Source organism: Giraffa tippelskirchi, chromosome 13 (assembly GCF_054371585.1).
Source record: "Giraffa tippelskirchi isolate mGirTip1 chromosome 13, T2T-mGirTip1v1.2.pri, whole genome shotgun sequence".
In the NCBI taxonomy this organism is placed as follows: Eukaryota; Metazoa; Chordata; class Mammalia; order Artiodactyla; family Giraffidae; genus Giraffa; species Giraffa tippelskirchi.
Window position 1 is genome coordinate 41,342,278 of NC_137287.1, and position 17,881 is coordinate 41,360,158.

Consider the following 17,881-nt stretch of genomic DNA (forward strand, 5'->3'; position numbering starts at 1 on the left):
CCTTGGGGCGTTTCTGAAGGTGGGGCTTCACTGGGACAGCCTGCTATCGCAGAGCCAGGGGCCGGCCATCTCGAGCCACCTGGCAGAGGCGCCCACCGTGGGGTCCTCTTGAGAAGCCTGCTCGCCCGTTTCACGTGGTCTGGGTGGTGGGTCCGCCCCCCAGGCTGGCCAGGCCACAGTGAGACCAGGGCCTCGGAGGGGGTGGCGGTGGCGGCGGCCAGCTGGCTGGCTGTGTCTGTGTCACAGTCCGGGCTGGCGCAGAGTGGAAGTGCGCAGGGTAAGCCCCTGGGGGTGGGTGTGGCTGGGGTGTGGTGGGCAGCGGGGCCTGTGGATGCCTGGCATTTTCGAGCAAGGTGCAGCCCACCCTGCAGGCCCTGCCCCGTCATCTCCTGGGGTGCCTGGTAGGGCCCCAGGCCCAGTGGTCACACTGCTTCTTGGCCCCCAGGATGAAATCACAGAGGAAGGTGGGAGGTGGGAGTGCCCAGCCGTGCGACAGCATCGTCGTGGCCTACTACTTCTGTGGGGAGCCCATCCCGTACCGGACCCTGGTACGGGGCCGCGCGGTCACCCTGGGCCAGTTCAAGGAGCTGCTGACCAAGAAGGGCAACTACAGGTGAGAGGCCAGGGGGCTTGCAGCCCAGATCTCTGTGCTCCCGTCCCGTTGAGTCCCGCCCCCATCTGCCAGGCCATGGGCTGCTGGCGTGCACCCTGCACCAGCTGAGGCGTGGGTGGCCTCAGCTCAGGGGCCCAGGTCCTCCAGGCCGACCAGGGCACCCACACTGGTGTGGCCCAAGCTGGCCTTGTCTTGGTTTCCTGACCAGCCAGTTTTTACGGGACTGCAGAAGCCAGGGCCCCACTGCAGGTCCACCCTGGAGGCCCCTCGGTGGGCCTGCGGAACATGCTGGGGCAGGTGGGGTCTGGTCTGGGGCCAGCCCACGAAGCATCTGCCTGGATGCTTTCTTTTGTCCACTGAGTGGCCGAGAAACCCCCCTGGGGGGTGTGGCCGCTGGAGAGGCCTGGGCTCCAGGGCCGAGTGCGTGCGGTAGCCCAGTGGAGGGAACGGGGACCCTGAGCCCGCCCACCCCTCCCTGCAGAGGCTGGGGCAGGGACCCCGCACGTGGTCACCGCATGTGTCTGGCGCCGGCACTCAGGCACCAGAGCCAGGTCGCGGGCCCTGCAGGGGGTGCTGGGGGGCGGCTGCCCAGCTGGCCATCCTGGCTGCCCTCAGCACCTGCTCCCGACCACAGGTTCTACTTCAAGAAAGTGAGCGACGAGTTTGAGTGCGGCGTGGTGTTCGAGGAGGTACGTGAGGACACAGCCGTCCTGCCCGTCTTCGAGGAGAAGATCATCGGCAAGGTGGAGAAGGTGGACTGACCGGCGGCCTGGCCTCTGCACCCCCCAGGCGCCCAAACCAGGCCGCCTACTCTCACGAGTGCAGTGGGCGTGCGGCTGCTGGCAGGGCGATGCGCTTGTCCAGGCGGCCCACTCGGCCCCTCTGTGTCCAGGGGGGCGGGAGTCCGCTGAGCCCCCTCCTCCCAGAGACGTGCGCGAGCCCGCACCAGCAGGGAGCCCGCCATGGGGCCGCCTGGAGACCCTGCCCAGCGACCCCGTGCTGCTAAGGGGATGCCCCTGGCGCGTGCCCACCGTGGCCCGCCCTGGCTGGGCCCACCCCAGAGCCAGGGTGCAGGGGGCTCCGGGGCCTCTGTCCATTGTCCATGTCACCGAGTGCCTTCAACTAGCTTGTCTCTGGCCTGCCACTGTGTGGGCCGGCGCCGAGCACCAAGGCCCGAGCTGGCTCAGTGGGTCCCGGGCCGCCCTCCCCAGGGCCCCTGTAAATATGTACATTTCTCAGTCCCGCACCAGCGGGGGGCTGCCCTGAGCCCGTTTTTCATGCGCTGACTTGTACAATTATCTTTTCAAAGGTACTTGGATAATAATGAAATAAAACCATTTTTGAACCTTCCCTGGTTAATGGACTGCACTGTCCAACGTGGCTGCTAGGCTCCCGGCATGCATGCCCTGCCTCCCAAGCACCAAACGAGGTCAGGCCCAGCCTCGTGTGGATGGGGTGAGGGACACAGAGCCACGCTGGCACCTTGGGGGAGAGGGCAGGGGCCGACACAGCAGCAGTGCTATGGTTCTCCTTCCTGCCCCGGTGGGGCTGCAGACCCAGGTTGGACCCAGGAGTCCATCAGGAGGGCTGGGCTCCACCCAGGATGTAGAGGCCCCGGGGGCTGAAATCCGGCCCAAACCAAGATCAGGGCTGCCCTTCTTAGGAACCACACACAGTCCAGGACCAGAGCTCTTTATTCACAAGGCTGCTCCCACGGCCCCGGACACAGCTCCCGGGTGGGTGCTGACGACGGGCAGCTACAGCTCGTCCCTGGGCTCCATGGTGTTTCCTGGCTTCTCCTGGCAAGGGTCACAGAGACCCAGCTGGATGCCACAGCCTCGACCCATGCTGCCCTCAGCCACCCTCCAGAGGACTGGCCTGAGGCCTGGAGCCTGGGGACAGACACCCACCAGGAAGGCGGCTCCGGACACCTCCGCAGGCTCCTCTGTGGGCAGCTTGCCCCCGCTGTCCAGAAACTTGGAGAAGGTCTCCAAGTCCCTGGCGCCTTTGTAGTCAATCACCTGAGAAGGGACGGTGGTCTGGGGACCCAGCCTCCTGTATCCAAGGCTGACCCTCCAGGGCTATGCCCACCTTCAGCCAAGGGTGGAAGCACCCAGACTGAGCCCAGGCCACACCTTCCGACTGGGCCCTGCCGGGAAGTACTTGAGGGTGGGGAAGCTGTGCACAGGGAAGGCCTCCAGCTCGTTGGCTGTGGCATCCAGCTCGGCGATGACGATGTCCTCGTGGTCCCTGTACTTCTCGGCCAGCTCCTCCCAGGCCGGGGCCATCTCCTTGCAGTGGGTGCACCACGGGGCGTCTAGGACAGGACACGTCAGCACAGCCAGCAGGGCCCCTGCCACCTGTCGCCCGCTGCCCACTGCCCACCACAGCCACACTCACAGAACTTGATAAACACGTTCTTGGTCTCATCAAAAGCCACCTGCTCAAAATTCTTGCCCACGAGGGTCTTGACTGGCCGTTGGTCCCAGTCTGGGGGGACCTCCTGGCTCAAGTGATAGGGCTAGGGGAACAGGGCCAGGGGTTTCACTGGAGGTCTCTCCCGGTAGCTGCTGCTCCCACCCACTCCGTGCGCAGCCCACAGCACACCTTGACCCCTCCACCCAGGACCGTGCGGCAGAAGTCTGTGACAGCGGCAGCGGTCACCGGCCCTCCGCGCTCTGGCGCGTACTTCTTGGTGGTCTCAACGTTGATGAAGCGCAGGGTGGGGGCCTCATGGGCCTTGAGGCCGAAGTACTGGAGTACGTGGTCGTTGTTGGCGCCCACGTCCACCACCACGAACAGCACCTGCCAGCAGGGAGTCTGCGTGGGCTCCCCACAGCCCACCACCCCAGCCCCTAGGCCCAGCTAGTACCTGCCCCCGGAAGAGGGGAGCCGCCTCCCGGAAGCCTGCCAGCAGCTCCCGGTGGGCGTCCAGCATCTGGTTGACGAACAGCAGCAGGTGGTTAAGGATCCTGGCCGCAAAGATCTTAGAGGACGTCTGCAGGGGCAGGTGGAGCTCGTGGAGACCCCTGGGCACCACCCACTGCCCACACCTGCCCGGCAGCCTGCTCACCTCGCTGCTGTACTCTGTGACCAGGCGCATGCTGTGCGTGAGGAGGAAGCGCAACAGGTCCCCCTGGTCCAGGCCCAGCTCCTTGTCCACCGGGAAATCCGCCCGCCCTTCGTCATACTGGATGACACCGGGTGGGTCAGCGGGAACCGGCGCCCCCACCCCAGCTCCTCCCTGAGTCCGCCTAACCCACCTTCTTAAACAGGACCACCGTGTCCTTGGTGAGGCCAAACTTCTGGAAGAGCTGTGGCCGGTCGGTGAGGCCAAAGGTCATGTCCAGGGCGTCCTGGGCCAGGCCCAGGAAGGTAGCCACGTCCTTGTCCTGCAGGTCCTGAGGGGCCCGAGCCTGTGAGGCCGCCAGGCCCCACACCCTGCTCCCAGGCCCGGCCCTGGCCCCCAGCGCACCTGGAAGAAGCCGACGACCACCACATCCCCGGCGTCTATGAGTGCGCGGGCGCCCTCCTCATCCTCCAGCTGCCTGGCACTGGGCCCCACTCGCCGCCGTAGCCACTCAGCAATGCCCTCTGCCTCCTGGGGGCCTGTAGAGACTCCCCTCAGTCGAGGCCCAGACTCTGCCGCCCACCCCCACCCCCGCCCTCTCACCCGCCCCCGCACCAGTGTACTCCTCCGGGTGTGTGCGGTTCCCATCTCGGAAGAACTTGAGCGTGGGGTATTCTGTCACCGCAAACTCCTCGGCCAGCTCTGGCTCCGCGGGCCCATCCACCTTGGCCAGCCTGGCTCTGGCCGACTCTGCTGCCAGCAGGGCAGCTGCCTTGCTGTACTCAGGGGCTAGGGCCCTGCAGTGCCCACACCACGGGGCATCTGGAGGACAGACCCATGAGCACCCCAGGCCTCCACCACCCCTGCCGCAGCCCCTGCTCCGGCCCAGCCAGAGCCAGCCAACCTCAGGGCCAGCTCCACGCTTGAGATCTGGCAGGGAGCAACACTTTCAGTCCACACCTCCTTCGTCAGGGGCCCACCTAAGCCTCGGCCACACGGAGCCCAAGCACCGGAGGCCAGACTCCTTGAGGCCACCCGCTTGGGACTGCAGTGGCCAGCACTGTCCTGAGAGTGGGTTTAGGATGGATCTTCCATGGCCACCCCTGAGGCCAGCTCCCGCCATCTGCCTGTGGAGGCCTGCCGGCTGAGAGTGGCTCCCGCGTGTGAATGGGCTGTACAACCCCAGATGGATGTGTAAGCCTGAGTGCTGGCTAGCCCTTCACAGAAGAGCCTGGGGGACAGTGACTGGTTCTCCCCTCCACCTCTACCTCCCCACCGTGAGGCTGGACCCCAGGCCCAGCTCCGCCCCAGGGCTCTGACAGAGCCCCAAGAGCACAGCGAAGGCAGAGCAGAGCACCTGGGTGGCCCCTGCAGGTCCCCAGCCATGCTGGCCCAGCACTCACAGAATTCCACCAGCAGGGCTGGGTGCTCCCGCAAGGCCTGGCCCAGGGTCTGCTGGCTCAGCACCAAGACCCCATCCTCCTCCAGGGGCTTCTCCTCGGGGGGCTTCTCGGGGGGCTCCTCCAAGGGACCCCCAGGCCCCGGCCCCTGTCCCCACAGGCCTGAGGCCCCGAGTAGCAGCACCAGCAGCGACAGGAGCTGGCTGTCCATGGCAGTGCGGGGGCCCCTGGGGCGGGGGCAGATAAGGGGGCGGGGGGCCAAGCAGCGGCCGCCACGTGGCACCCAGGCCTGGTTGCAGGAGAGATAAGGCCAGGAGCCCCCCCGCCCGGGGAGGGGAGGCAGACAGGCAACACCAAGGGCTCTGAGACAGAGCGACGTTTAATAGGACTGTTCAGGGCACAGTGCCAGGCCTGGGGAGGGGCATCCCTGGACAGGACAGGGTGGGGGGGTCTGGTCACTAAGGGGCCGGGGAACACTCAGGGGTCCCTTGCAGCAGCTGATAGACGTGGGGAGGCCAGTGAGAAGAGGCCCCGGGGCGGGGTGCTCAGGGCTCCCAGTCCTGGCAGACGTGGAGGCCCCACTCCCAGGACAGGTGGGTGGTCCTGTCGTCATCGGTGAAGAGGGACGTGACCACATAGGCGCCCCGCACCAGCGCGCCTCGGGGCGCCTCCTCCACCGGAGTCACGAACTCGTACTCCTGGGCGCTCGGGCTGTAACTGCCCACCATGTAGACGGCCTTGTCCACTGCAGGGGAATGCAGGCGCTAGGGGCTGCCCTCCGCCCCCCACCCCGAACTGCCCCCGCCGCCCCCTCCACCCTGCCCTCACCTCGCAGGCCGTGGCGGTAGGTGTGATGCAGACACTTCAGCCCACTGACGATCTCCTTGTTGACCTGAGGGACAGACAGTGTTAAAGGGAACTTCTGGGGCTGGGCCTGGGGCTGGCTGGTGTCTCCCATGACAGCTTCCTCACCTTGAAGGTAATCTTCACTTTGTAATCAACACCCTCCTTCAGGACAAACACCTGGTTTTTCAGCACAGCCAACTCCCCTGTTAGGGAAAGTGCAGCTAAGCATGAACTCCTGTGACGAGGAGACGCTGAGCCCGGAGCCCCCGTGGGGGGCCTGTATCTGTGGGCTCTGCAGCCTGAGGACTTAGAATTGGGTCCTAAGAGGTCCACGGTGATGAGCCCAGGTCTCTACCCCAAAGATCAGTTCGTATTTTGCAGAGGAGGTTACCTGTGAGGTCCCTGCCTGGGGCTCGGGGTCGCACCAGGCATCTGGGAGTTACCTGTGAGGTCCATGACGATGGGCCCCGGGGCCTGCTCACACATCAGTGTCAGCCTGGTCACCTGAACATTGGGCACACTTGGATCTGCAGAGAAACCGGGAGTCTACAGGTGCCCCTGCCCCGCCCTCCCCCCAGGCCCAGGGCGTGGGCGTACCCACGGGGGGCGGCACAGGCCCCAGCAGGGCCTGCTTGTACTTGACCAGGCTCTCGTCGTCCGGGTCCAGCTGCTGGATCTCCAGGAGGCTCTTCTTCCCCGGGGCCCGGTACTCGGGCACGGCCTCATCCAGCACCTCTTCTGGTGGCAGCTGCCCCCCCTCTTTGTCTGTCAGGAGGACTGGGGTTCGGGGAGGCTGTGTAAGCAGCTGCTGCCAGCTGACCCTGGCCTTTGCTGGAGTCTGCCATATGGCCAGCTGGACCTCCCACCGCCCAAAGGAGGGAACTGAAGAGGAAGCAGTGACGGCTCTGGGAGCGGGGTGGGTGGGAAGACACAGACCAGCACCCACACCCAGCCTCTTCAGGTGGGGCCTGGTTGGTGCAGGAGGCTCCCAGAGACAAGGCAAGGGACCCCTGGAGACACCAGCCGCCTTCCCCTGGCCCGACCCTTTGTGCAGAGCCCCTCCCTGACTGAGGCCAAAGGTGAGGAGAGGGAAGGGCCCAGATGGGGAGCAGCCCTGGGGGGCCGGGGTCCACCACCACAGAGCGGTGACCACTGAGATCTCTGGAGCAGAGGCTGCACCCCGATGCCCCGCAGGGTCCCTGAGCCCCGTTCCCACAGCGCTCTGGGACAGCTCTGGGTCCCCGCCACACTGCCTGGAGCTGGCTTCCCTGAATGCCTCCCCACGGCACGGGGGGGTTCCCCAACACGATGCTCCTGAAGAGTAGGGGTGGTTCTCTCCAAACCCCTCAGCTTATGTTCTGAGGCCACCGCCCCAGGTGCCTCCAGACCTCGTCAGCTGAGCCCTGTCCCCAGGCCTTAAGGGGGGTCACTCCCAGCCCTCCGCACAGTCCCAGGAGCTGGCTCCCATGGTGCCCTGGGGCTGGGTCTTTGAGTCTCTGCTCACTGCGCCCCAGTCTCCGCAGGCTCCTCACCTTCCCGAAGGGGCACGAGCCCCACCCAAGGGAGAGCAGACCTCAGGGGCAGGTTCACGAGGGGAGAGGGTTCCCCTGCGGTCCTGCCTTCACAAACAGACCCGCCCCCTCTTGGCCCCTTGCCCCATGACTGTCTAGCCTGGAAGAAGCCCCCCACCCTCGCCAGAGTGCGGCGAGGGGACCGCGCCGCAAGGTCCCCACGAGCGCCCCCAAAGTTTCCGCGGGGGAGAAGCCGGTCGCCCCGAGCTGAGCGCCCCCGCCCAGAGCCCCCCGCCCACGTGGCCGCCCTGGCCCCGGCCCGGCCGCTCACCTCGGGCGCACAGCGCCAGCCGGAGCAGTTCCAGCAGCTGCGCCCCCAGCTCGCACGCGTCCAGGCCCAGCATGGTGGCCCGCGGCCCGGCCCCGCCGCCGAGCCGCCGAGCAGCCGCCGTCCGCCCCGCCGCCGCCTGGCTCGGCGCTCAGCCCCGGCGCGACTGCGGTGAGCTCATCCCGGCCGGGAGCGCCCCCCGCGCCCAGCGCCGCGCCCGCGCCGCGCGCCCCCAGCCGATCCGCGGACCCCGCGCAGCCCCGCAGAGACGCGCGTGTCGCCCGCTCGGCTCCGGCACCCGGTCGTCCCCGCCGCGGGCGCACCCGGACCCCGCACGGCCGCCGCGGACACAGACGCACACGGCCGCGGTCACGGTCCCAGTCTTCCGCCCCGCCTGCACCCCGCTCTGGCCATCAGGACGGCCCCACCCCCGCGGCGCCGCCGGGAGTCTGGGGAGTCTCCGGGGAAGCCCTCTGGGCGGGGCTGGTGGGGCACGGGGCGCCGAGGGGAGCAGGTGAGTTCCCCCCACAGGTCCCCAGGCTCTTGTTACCTGCCGCCAGCGCAGGCCGCACCTGGGCCCCCACACACACACCCTCTGGAGCTTCCCTCTGGGCAGAGGGGACCCCTGGAGTGTGTCCAGCCTTGGGGGCTGGGGGTGCTATGCACCCCAGAGGTTCGCCGGCATCAGCACAGGCCGGCCAGCGTCCACACACAGGGCCGGGGTCCCCCACACAGTGAGGCATTCAGCTACTATGCGAGTGTTTACTCACTGGGCTGTGCAAGGGCAGCTTGGGTGGAGGGACCTTTGTATGCTCTGTGCTCCCGAAGCCCCTGTCCTTGGTGGGGGGAGAAAAGGGACTGATTCACAACAGGATGGGGAGGTGGAGAGCTGAGTGGGGACACAGAAGGGGTCTCTGGTCTTGATGCCTAAACAGACCTTGCAGCAGGTAGATGGGGGTCAGCGGGGCGGGGGTGGGGTGAGCTGGACTGCAGGCTGGGGCCCTCTACGTCAGCGTGGGGGTGGGGCAGAACACCAACTGGAGTCCCCCTGCTTCCTTACACCCCTGAGTCCCCCACCCCTTTTCTGAGGACACCCCAGACTCAGATCTGCCCTTGCCCAAAGGAGCCTCTATCTTTGGAGGAGGCCAGCAGGCCATGGGTGCTGAGGGCACACAAGCTGGGTGAGGACCGGCCCCCTTGGAGCCCACCTGCCCACGATCTTCCCGAGAGGCAGGATCTCTCGGCCCCTCCAGGGTCACATCCCACCGCACCCCCCTCCCGAGGGGGCCCAGGAGCCCACTAGTCCCCAGGCTGGGGACAGCTCTGGCCTCTGGTGGCTTTCAGCCTCTCTGGAAGAGGACAGCTTGGTAGGCCTGCAGTCAGCCTGACCCGACCTGTGTGGGTGGGGCTGGGTGGGTGGATTTTACTGGGATCTAGGGGAGAGTGATGCCTGGAGGGGTAGGAGCTCCCTCCAGGCCCCTCCCCAGCTCATCCTGGACCTGGTTTCTCCAGCAGTGGAAATGGATTCAGATCGCCATGACTGAGGCTTCTGGCCAAAGGCCAACGCAACGCCAACATCCTGCCCCACCCCCCAGCACCTAAAAAACAGAAATAGACCTGTATGCACACTTTAGAAAGGCCCCCAACAAAGGAGTGTGGGAAGCCAAGATGCTGGAGGAGGGAGAGAAATGGCCAAGCTGGGCCCTCAGCCCAGAGAATGCCCACGAACCTCGGGAGCAGGTGTTGAGATCTCTCTGCAGTAAAGCTCCCTCCCACAGTCTCCCACAGTCTCAGGGTGGGGTCTCTGCTCTCCAACAGTGCCCTCAAGCCCCGGTGCAGCTGAGGGGAATTGTGCTGCCTGCGGTCTTCCCCGAGCCTCAAGGACCCCCACCCGCACCCCCACGCAGCAGCACAGTGTCCCCCAACCCGGGAGCACGGCGTGGATCAGGCACAGGGTCACAACTTGCAAGGACACTCCCCTCGCGCTGTTCGACCCCTCACCCAGCCCCCGCACCGCTGGTTGCCCGGAGGCACCCTGGAGGCATGGAGGAGGGGTCACAGCAGACCCTCAGCCGGGGTCCCCCACCTCGGCCTCCTTCCCCCACGTCTCCTCTCCCAAGACATTCCCCTCCCAGAGTCCTCTCCCGTGTCTGCGCCCCAGCCTTTCCCCGAGTCCTCGTCCATCTCTGAATCGCCCCCAGCCGCGTCCCAGCTGAGCCCGGTTCTCTCTTATCCCCCACGTTGTCCAGGTGGGGCCAAGCCCCGCCTCGAAGCGCAGGCAAGTCCCCGCGGGCATCGGTTTCTCCTGTCGTGAGGGGAGCCTCCTCGAGGCGGATGCTCTGACGCCCCGCGAACTCCAGCCCCAGACCTCGAGGCCGCTTTGGGCGAACACGCGGGCGGGGCGGGGAGGAGCGGCGGCCGGAGCGGGGCGGGGCGCGCGGACACCCTCGACGCGCCTGGCCTGCCTTCGCCATGGCTGCCGACCCCGCGCCCCTCGGCGGGCATCCCCGCGCGCAGAGGCCGCATCTGAGCAAGGTGGGTGCAGGGGTCCCGTCCGCCCCCCGATTTCCCGGCACGCGAGGCCGGGAGGGGCCGGAGAGCAGTGAGTGCGGGTGCGCGCCAGTGTGGCCGCTACGCGAACGCGCGAGTGTGGCCGCGGGTCAGGGGCGATGGCCCTGTGCGAGCGGGGTGGGGCGACGGAGACCCTGGGGCTGGAGTCGCACCTCGCCCGCGCCCCCCACCCACGGCCCCGCGCCGCCGCACTCCGCCGCGGCCTGAAATCGCCCCATCAGTGCGCGTTAATCTCCGGGCACACTGATCCGGCGCGTCCCGGCCGGTTCCTGGGAATCGGGATCTGGGGGTGGGGCAGCCCGGCCGCCGCAGCCCCTCAACCTCCTCCGCGCAGATGGAGCGGATGGTCGTGACCATGCAGGACCCCGACCAGGGCGTGAGGATGCGAAGCCAGCGCCTGCTCGTCACCGTCATCCCGCACGCGGTGAATGGTGAGGCCGCTGCGGGCGGGGGCGGAGGCGGGGTGGGGGGGAGCCCGCCGAGGCCTCAGCTCATCCCGGCCTCTGCCGCTCAGGCAGCGACATCGTGGAGTGGCTGATCCAGAAGTACTCCATCGCGGAGGAGGGTAAGGGGCGGCCGGTGCTCTTCCTGCGCCCCACGGGCCCTGAGGTTGGGGCCAAGCCCGCTGGCTCTTCCCGCCCCTGAGAATTCACCGCCTGGCTTCCCAGAGGCCCTGCACCTGGGCAGCCTCCTCGTGCGGCACGGCTACCTCTACCCGCTGCGCGATCCCCGCCGCCTCGAGCTCCGGCCGGATGAGACGCCCTATAGGTTCCAGGTCAGCCTGGACTGGGAGCAGGTGGGGCGCCCCCTGTGGCAGCCCCCGTGTTGGGGACTCCAGGGAGGGCCCGGGCTGTGGTTGGAGCAGGACCGCAGGCCTGGTGGTCTGCTGAACACTCCCCAAAAGGCCTGGACTGGAAGTGTCCCCGTGACAGAAAGGCCAGGTCAAGGGGAGGAACCTTTAGCAGGGCCCCCTAAGGGGTAGTCCCTGCAGAGGACCCCACCAGCTTACCCGGTTCCTGAGGCCTGCCCCCGCCCCCGCCCTCCGGGGCCCTGAAGAAGGGAGCGCTGCATCTCAGTGTGTGTCTTCAATCGATGGGGCCCCCTCCTGGCCACACCAGGGACCCCGGCAGGGCCTGCCCTCAGTCCCAGCCCCCAGCACTGCAACTGTCTCAGGGTCCTGGGCAGGAAGCCCAGAGTCAGGGAGCCAAGTGGAGGGAAAGGCAGGTGGTCAGCTGAGCCTGGGGGTGGTCTGCAGACGCCCCCCAGCCGGCCCAGCCTCTTCCCAAGGGAGCTGACAGGGTGGGGACAAACTCTCGGGGTGGGGAAGGCCCAGAAAGTCCCAGAAAGCTTTGTGCCTGCCCCTCACCAGACGCCCTATTTCTGGACGAGCACTCTATGGCCAGCTGCCGAGCTGGACTATGGTGAGTGAGGAGGGGTGGGCCAGCCCAGGTGAAGCCTTGGGCCTGGTGGCCTCCAGTGTGAGGCCGCAGGGGAGGGGAGTCGACACTCCTCTGCAGCCCATGCTTGCCTTTCCAGCCATCTACCTAACCAAGAAGAACATCCGAAAGCAGGGAGCCCTGGTGGACCACGAGAAGGTGGGCATCCTTCCCTTCTCAGGCTGAACCCAGCCTAGGGATGCCAGTCCCTACTTGAGGCCCTGGAGCACATGAGGTGACTCAAGGGGAGGTGGGCATCTGTGCCCCAGAGCTGGGTGCAGGAGGGCGTGTCCCACTGCAGACCTCGACCCTGCCCAGGAGCACTACCACCAGCTGCACAGGAAGATCAACCATGCGTGGGACCTGGTGATGATGCAGGCCCGGGAGCAGCTGCGGTGAGGCCCCCCTCTCACCCCCGCACCCTCCCGTGCAGTACTGTCCAGGCCTTGACCTGAGGGTGGGGGCTGCTGGCATGGACGCGATGTCCGTCCAACTTCACCCACCCCCCCAGGGCAGCTAAGCAGCACAGGAAGGGGGACAGGCTGGTCATCGCATGCCAGGAGCAGACGTACTGGCTGGTGAACAGGCCCCCGGTGAGCCCTGGGGGGGTGGTTCTTGCACAGCCGTGGGGTCCTGTCCAGGGTCTGTGTGCAGCCTCACGTGCTCGCTGAGGAGGATCTCCTTTCTGACCCCTGGGAAGGACATGCCTTTAGGGGTTCTGCTGGGTGACAGGAAGTTCTCTTTCTGTGGTTCGTCACAACCCAGAGGTCACAAGACCAGGCTTGAGCCGCCCCTCCCCGCACACCAGGGCCCTCCTGCTTCTTTCTGGGTCTAAGGAATCTGCTGGAGGACAACTGAAGGCCCTGGGATGGGTGAGGGGGGCACCCGAGGCCATTGAGGGAGGGGCGAGTGGGCGCACCTTAGGCCCTTGGGAGTAGGGGTGGGGTCACCTGGAGGCTGTGGGGTTGAGTGGGGGCCAGGCTTTGCTGCAGCATGAGGGGCTGAGGTTGATGGCTGGAAGCTCCTGGGGCGTTGGCCTGGGGCCTAGAGGGTGGGTTGAGGCTCCGCTGGAGAGCCTGGTGGCCATCAGCTGTGTGGGCAGTGCCAGCAGACCGCAGTAGGTGTGCTGAGGGCCATCCCCATGGGAGCAGCACCCTGCATGATTAGCCCATCAGCTGTGATGGCCACCGGTCATCACGGAAGATGACCCCTAACCGTGCATCTAGGGGTCTGGGGCTCAGGGCTGGAAGGTGGCGTGGGCGTGGCCAAGGCCATGCAGCGGGCTGAGGGCCTCGAGGGCTCCTGGGGCATGAGCCGGGAGGGCAGCTGCCACCTCCCACAGGCCCCTGGGGGCGGGGTGGCAGGACCCCATGGACTCAGCAGCGCCACCTGGGGTTCCAGTCTGAGCAGCGCAGAGCCTGGGGTGAGCCTGGCCCAGGCAACGAAGGACCAGGCACCTGGGGCAGGTCATGGCTTCACCCGAGGAGCTGGGTGAGGGCTGGAGAGGAGACAGAGTGGGCTGGGCGGGCAGGGTGCCCTGGGAGGGGTGGGCAGACAGGAGACGGGGCCCAGGCTCCTCTGAGGACGTTTTCTCGGTGGGGGTGACACGGTCGGAGCTTCGGTGTCAGGGTTAGGAGGGTCTCAGCAGTCCACCTGAGCTGTGCCCCCACTTCCTCCCGTCTCTGCAGCCGGGGGCCCCCAGCGTGCTGGAGCAGGGGCCAGGGCGGGGCCCCTGCACGGCCAGGCGAGTGACGATGGTGAGGGTCCTGCGTGCACGCCCCTGCCCCCCTACCCCATATGCCCCCACCTCCCTCACCCCCTCACCCCTGGGGGCCTGCTGTGGACTGCCCACCCACCTGTCCGTCAGATGGTCCCAGCACTCGGTCACTCCAGGTGTTCTGCTCTGCTTCTTGCCTCACTGCCCCCACCCCAGCCCCCTGCTAACTCTCGTTCTCTCTTGCCTCCCACCTGCTGCCCCGGGTGTAAGTGAGTATAGCGGGCCCTGTGATGGGGGGGCTTCCCCCCGGCCAGGGCAGCATCAGGGTCTGTGGGGCCTTGGGGGGCATGCGCAAGGCTAGGGACCCGGGCAGAAAGAACCATGCTCTCCAGAGCATGACTGGACCAGGAGACACGGCTGAACTTGGTTGCTGCTGAGTCCTCAGTCAGATCCCATGACACTCGCAACAGGGCAGGTTCTTCTGGTCTTCTCGACTTAAGAATCATAGTTTATGGTCACGGTTTTATCACTTCCATCTAAGTCAGCTGAGAGGGAAGGTCGGCATCACAGATGGCCTGGGGGTGCCATGCCTCTCCCCTCCCCATGATACGTTTAAGTAGAAAGTAGTGATGGTTGAGGAACCTCAGGCAGCTCTGAGCACCCAAGGGCTTGGTCAACACTGCAGCATCTCCAGACTCGGGTCCCCAGGGAGCTTCCTGAAAAGTCAGACCCTGCAATAGAGGCAGGGGCTCTGAGGGGCAGGACAGGGTTGGGACATCAGGCCCCAGAGGAGCCTGCCTTCTAACTGCAGCCCACCGGCCCCTTGCAGACCAAGACCGTGGATTTCTACAGGCGGGAGGTAGGTGGGGGGAGGAGAGGATGGGGGGCTGGCGGCTCCCAGGCCTGGCCCCCTCACAGGCCTCCTGTCCTAGGTCGAGTGCTTACGCAGGGCGCTGGGCCGAGCCCGGGTGAAGTCCTCCACCTGCTTCGAGGCGTGAGTGGGATGGCGGTGGCGGCTGGCACCCCTGAGCCCAGACCCTTCCCCGTGTGCCCTGGTCCCCACAGTGGCCCTGCAGCGGCCCTGGCACCGCCCCTCCCCCAGGTACCTGAAGTTTAGCAGCCAGCGTGGGCCGCACGACCCCATCATGTCGGGGTGCCTGCCCAGCAATCCCTGGGTCACAGACGACGATGCCTACTGGGCCATGAATGCGCCCAGGTGAGCAGGTGGGCCAGGGGTGCAGGTGTGCCCACCCCATTCCTCACGCTCTTGACCCGCCCGCCCTCCCCCAGCGCGGCCGTGCCCACCAGGCTCCGTGTGGAGCAGTGGGCCTTCAGCTTCCGGGAGCTCCTGGAAGACCCTGTGGGCCGGGCCCACTTCATGGACTTTCTCGGGAAAGAGTTCAGTGGTGAGAAGCCCCCACCCTGCTGCCTGCTCGAGCCCCCCTACCCCGACCCCAGGTGCCCAGCAGCCTGTAGGGGGCCTGACTTGGTGCCTGGACCCCCAGCTGAGAACCTCAGCTTCTGGGAGGCCTGTGAGGAGCTGCGCCACGGAGGCCAGGCCCGTGTCCCTGCCCTTGTGGACGCGGTGTACTGGTGAGTGCCGCGGGCTGGGGTGGTGGCTGTGGGCAGCTTCACGGGCCTGATCCGCCAGGCTCCCTGACCCCCGTACAGGCAGTTCCTGGCCCCTGGTGCTGCCCACTGGGTGAACATCGACAGCCGGACGATGGAGCAGACTCTGGCAGGCCTGAGCCAGCCCCACCACCATGTGCTGGATGATGCCCAGCGGCATATCTACCTGCTGATGAAGAAGGTGGGTGTCCCCATCCCCCCGGGAGCTGGGGTCAGACTTCAGCCCAGGCCTGTCCAGACTCACCGTCCCTCCTGCCCACTGCCCCCGTCAACTTGAAAGCCATTTCCAGATTGCCTGTCTGTAGATGTTGCAGGAAATTCCCTTAAAGGACATGCCCACCTCTTACCTTTCAACGTGGCCACAGAGGCCAGCATCACACCCCAAACGCCAATGGTATTCTTTATTTACTTTTTTTGTATTTTTAAAGTATTTTTTATTTTTATTTTTATTTATTTTTCTGACTGCACCGGGTCTTAGGTACAGCAAGCAGGATCTCTGGTTGTGGCACGTGGGATCTTAAATTTATTTGTATTTTTCACTGTGCTGGGTCTTTATTGCTGCTGCATAGGTGGTGGCCGCGTGTTCTTCACTCAGGAGGGATGCAGGGCCAGCCACCTCTTCTCGTGGCAAAGCGGCCGACAGCCCCAGCCAGGTCCACGGTCTCACACGCCACTGCCCCCCTCTCCATGTTGCTGGCCCAGCGGTGCCGATCGGAGAGGAGAGACAGGATGGAGAGATGGGCTTGGTTCCTCCTTTACCACTTTTCAGACTAGGCAGTTGGAGCCCTGGTATCTGCTGAGGGCAGTTGGTGATGTCAGGATGTTTTTAATGCCATTGTCTGTTCACATTTTCACCGTATGGGATGGGTTTTGGCTGCCTCATCTCACGGGAGGTGCAGAAGCCCCCTCTCGGCTGGCTGCTCTCGAGTCCTACGATGTGTGTGAAACCTGTGTTGCTTCCTTCCTTTCTACGGGGCCATCCTGCCCCAGAGCCAGCAGTTCCCCGAGGCCGAGGCCTTCCCTGGTGGTGGCGTTCAGAAGCCGTGACCTGCAAACCAGACTGGTCTGTAGCATCAAGGGTAGTCATGGTTACCAGGCCTTTTGGACAGAATCAGGGCATGTTTTAAATAAAACACCAGGAGTTTGTACTGAAGCTTCTAATTTGGAATCACGATTATAGAGTTCCCTTAACCTCTCTCTCCTCACTCCACTTCTGAAAATCTGGGTTCTCAGTGGTACGGTTATAATCTCTCAACTTTTCCTCTAGATTCACTCAGTAGCTGAACTGAGGATCAGGGCACTACCACTCAAAGTCACTGAAAGTTGTTTATTGTTTTTTTTTCTTGGTCCTTTGGCTGTCGCCCCTTGGACGCTCGGTTGCATGTGGTCAGGGCGAGGTCGCCCACCTGATGCCCAGCGTCACCTGTCCCTCCTTCAATTTCAGTGCTTGGGGATCACTCATTTATTTTATAATCATGTGACACATCCGCGCTGTTTCAGAATCTAACCTACAAAGCAAAGTCCCTTCAACTGAATCTTGTTTATATCCCTGTTCCTCCACCTGAAGTTAACAATGGAAATGCATATTTATTTTTCTTTTTAAAACATAAGCAGCTGGGTTCATAGTTTCCTGTCCCTTTTAACTGAATCCTGTGTCATCCTGACCCACACCCTTACCCTCTCTTTGCGGGTCCCTATCGCTGGAGGTTCCTGCCTCGATGGGGGCCGGTCTCCCTGAGCCTGAGCTGGTCTGGGGGCACCTGTCTGAGGCCCAGCCAGAGGCAAGCTGGCAGTGCTGGCTGAGCAGGAGCAGGAAGGGCTCAGGGCTGGATGCTGTGTCTCACAGGACTCCTACCCGCGCTTCCTGAAGTCAGACTTGTACAGAGACCTGCTGGCAGAGGCCGTGGTGCCCCTGGAGACCAAGCGGCGGTGAGCTAGGCAGTGCCCGGGGCAGCGGGCGGGGGCTGGCGGCCAAGCATTCAGGCCCCTTCTCGCCCACAGGGTGTTCCCGTTCAGGCGGAAGCCCCGGCACTCCAGCCCCAGCCCTGCTCTCCTTCCCGCCTCCGCCTCTGGGGAGCCCGTGGGTGCGGACGGTGATGGGGAGACCTAGGGGGCTTGGGGGAGGGGGGACCATCTGGCCCTCGTCAGCTGCTCTCGCCCAGGGGCCTGGCAGCTGCTGAGACCCACCGCCCAGGCATCCCCTTGGGCCCTGAGCACCCGGCCTTGCAGTGGCATCCTGTTCCCTTGTCACACCCTCCCTGGGGGCGCTGGTCTGGGGCCTGATTCCCAGGGCAGGGGTGCCCTGCGCTGAGATGAGATGCCAGCTCCCGGTGTCCTGTGCTGGCGCCCACCTGGCCAGAGACTTGGCACGGTCAGGTGGTCACCAGCAGGGGGCGCCAGCCTGCAGGGGGACCTGCCCTTCCGCTGGGGCGCGGCTTCCCCGCCTCCGCGGCTTCCCCGCCTCCGCGGCTTCTCTCTGACCTGCACAGAAACCTGCACAGAAACGTCTGCAGCATCACTGCTCTGCTGACAGCCGGGCCCGGTTCACGGCCAGGGCAGCAGAGCTTTTGGGGAAAGACACCTGGGCCCCCACCCGGAGGCCCCCCAGACTCGGGATGAAGGTTCAGCTGCTCCTTGGAGGGGCAGCACCACCGCCCTCAGGGCGGCCCACACCCTCCCGCCTCAGGCAGAGAAATAAAGGCCTCCGGGCCCACATTCTGAGCCCTCACTGCTGTGCTCCCAGTGGTGGTGTGTGTACAC

At 65.5% G+C, this 17,881-nt stretch overlaps 4 protein-coding genes across 18 annotated transcripts in view; 2 read left to right on the forward strand and 2 right to left on the reverse strand.

Annotated features, from left to right (window-relative positions):
- The window catches only part of AXIN1 (axin 1), a 46,594-nt gene extending 44,631 nt beyond the window's left edge, over nucleotides 1-1,963 (forward strand). For all 11 annotated transcript variants that reach the window (XM_081558395.1, XM_081558394.1, XM_081558392.1 and 8 more), the window contains 2 exons: nucleotides 446-613; nucleotides 1,248-1,963. In XM_081558395.1, coding sequence (XP_081414521.1) covers nucleotides 446-613; nucleotides 1,248-1,374 — 295 coding nt within the window. In that variant the 3' untranslated portion in view covers nucleotides 1,375-1,963. The remainder of the gene's footprint in view (nucleotides 1-445; nucleotides 614-1,247) is intronic.
- Nucleotides 1,964-2,293: 330 nt separating this feature from the next.
- PDIA2 (protein disulfide isomerase family A member 2) lies at nucleotides 2,294-5,296 on the reverse strand. The gene is made up of 11 exons (XM_081558445.1): nucleotides 5,087-5,296; nucleotides 4,299-4,505; nucleotides 4,089-4,222; nucleotides 3,877-4,014; nucleotides 3,687-3,803; nucleotides 3,486-3,611; nucleotides 3,221-3,418; nucleotides 3,014-3,134; nucleotides 2,749-2,930; nucleotides 2,524-2,634; nucleotides 2,294-2,412 (listed from the first exon to the last, which is right to left on the reverse strand). Exons 1-11 carry the CDS (start codon nucleotides 5,292-5,294, stop codon nucleotides 2,371-2,373), a joined length of 1,584 nt encoding a protein of 527 aa, XP_081414571.1. The 5' UTR covers nucleotides 5,295-5,296; the 3' UTR covers nucleotides 2,294-2,370.
- Nucleotides 5,297-5,444: 148 nt separating this feature from the next.
- ARHGDIG (Rho GDP dissociation inhibitor gamma) lies at nucleotides 5,445-8,199 on the reverse strand. The gene is made up of 6 exons (XM_081558452.1): nucleotides 7,772-8,199; nucleotides 6,527-6,706; nucleotides 6,373-6,456; nucleotides 6,056-6,132; nucleotides 5,912-5,975; nucleotides 5,445-5,828 (listed from the first exon to the last, which is right to left on the reverse strand). Exons 1-6 carry the CDS (start codon nucleotides 7,842-7,844, stop codon nucleotides 5,629-5,631), a joined length of 678 nt encoding a protein of 225 aa, XP_081414578.1. The 5' UTR covers nucleotides 7,845-8,199; the 3' UTR covers nucleotides 5,445-5,628.
- Nucleotides 8,200-10,198: 1,999 nt separating this feature from the next.
- RGS11 (regulator of G protein signaling 11) lies at nucleotides 10,199-17,849 on the forward strand. Of its 5 annotated transcripts, none has more exons than XM_081558446.1 (17): nucleotides 10,199-10,303; nucleotides 10,674-10,770; nucleotides 10,854-10,904; nucleotides 11,008-11,114; nucleotides 11,709-11,760; nucleotides 11,876-11,934; nucleotides 12,094-12,170; nucleotides 12,287-12,368; nucleotides 13,464-13,532; nucleotides 14,322-14,351; nucleotides 14,425-14,486; nucleotides 14,595-14,708; nucleotides 14,783-14,898; nucleotides 14,998-15,085; nucleotides 15,164-15,302; nucleotides 16,968-17,050; nucleotides 17,123-17,849. In XM_081558446.1, exons 1-17 carry the CDS (start codon nucleotides 10,241-10,243, stop codon nucleotides 17,229-17,231), a joined length of 1,398 nt encoding a protein of 465 aa, XP_081414572.1. In that variant the 5' UTR covers nucleotides 10,199-10,240; the 3' UTR covers nucleotides 17,232-17,849. The 5 variants fall into 5 exon arrangements, with proteins under 5 accessions (XP_081414572.1, XP_081414573.1, XP_081414576.1 ...); XM_081558447.1 differs by having other exon boundaries at nucleotides 14,328-14,351; XM_081558450.1 differs by lacking the exon at nucleotides 14,783-14,898 and having other exon boundaries at nucleotides 14,951-15,085.
- Nucleotides 17,850-17,881: the final 32 nt, after the last annotated feature.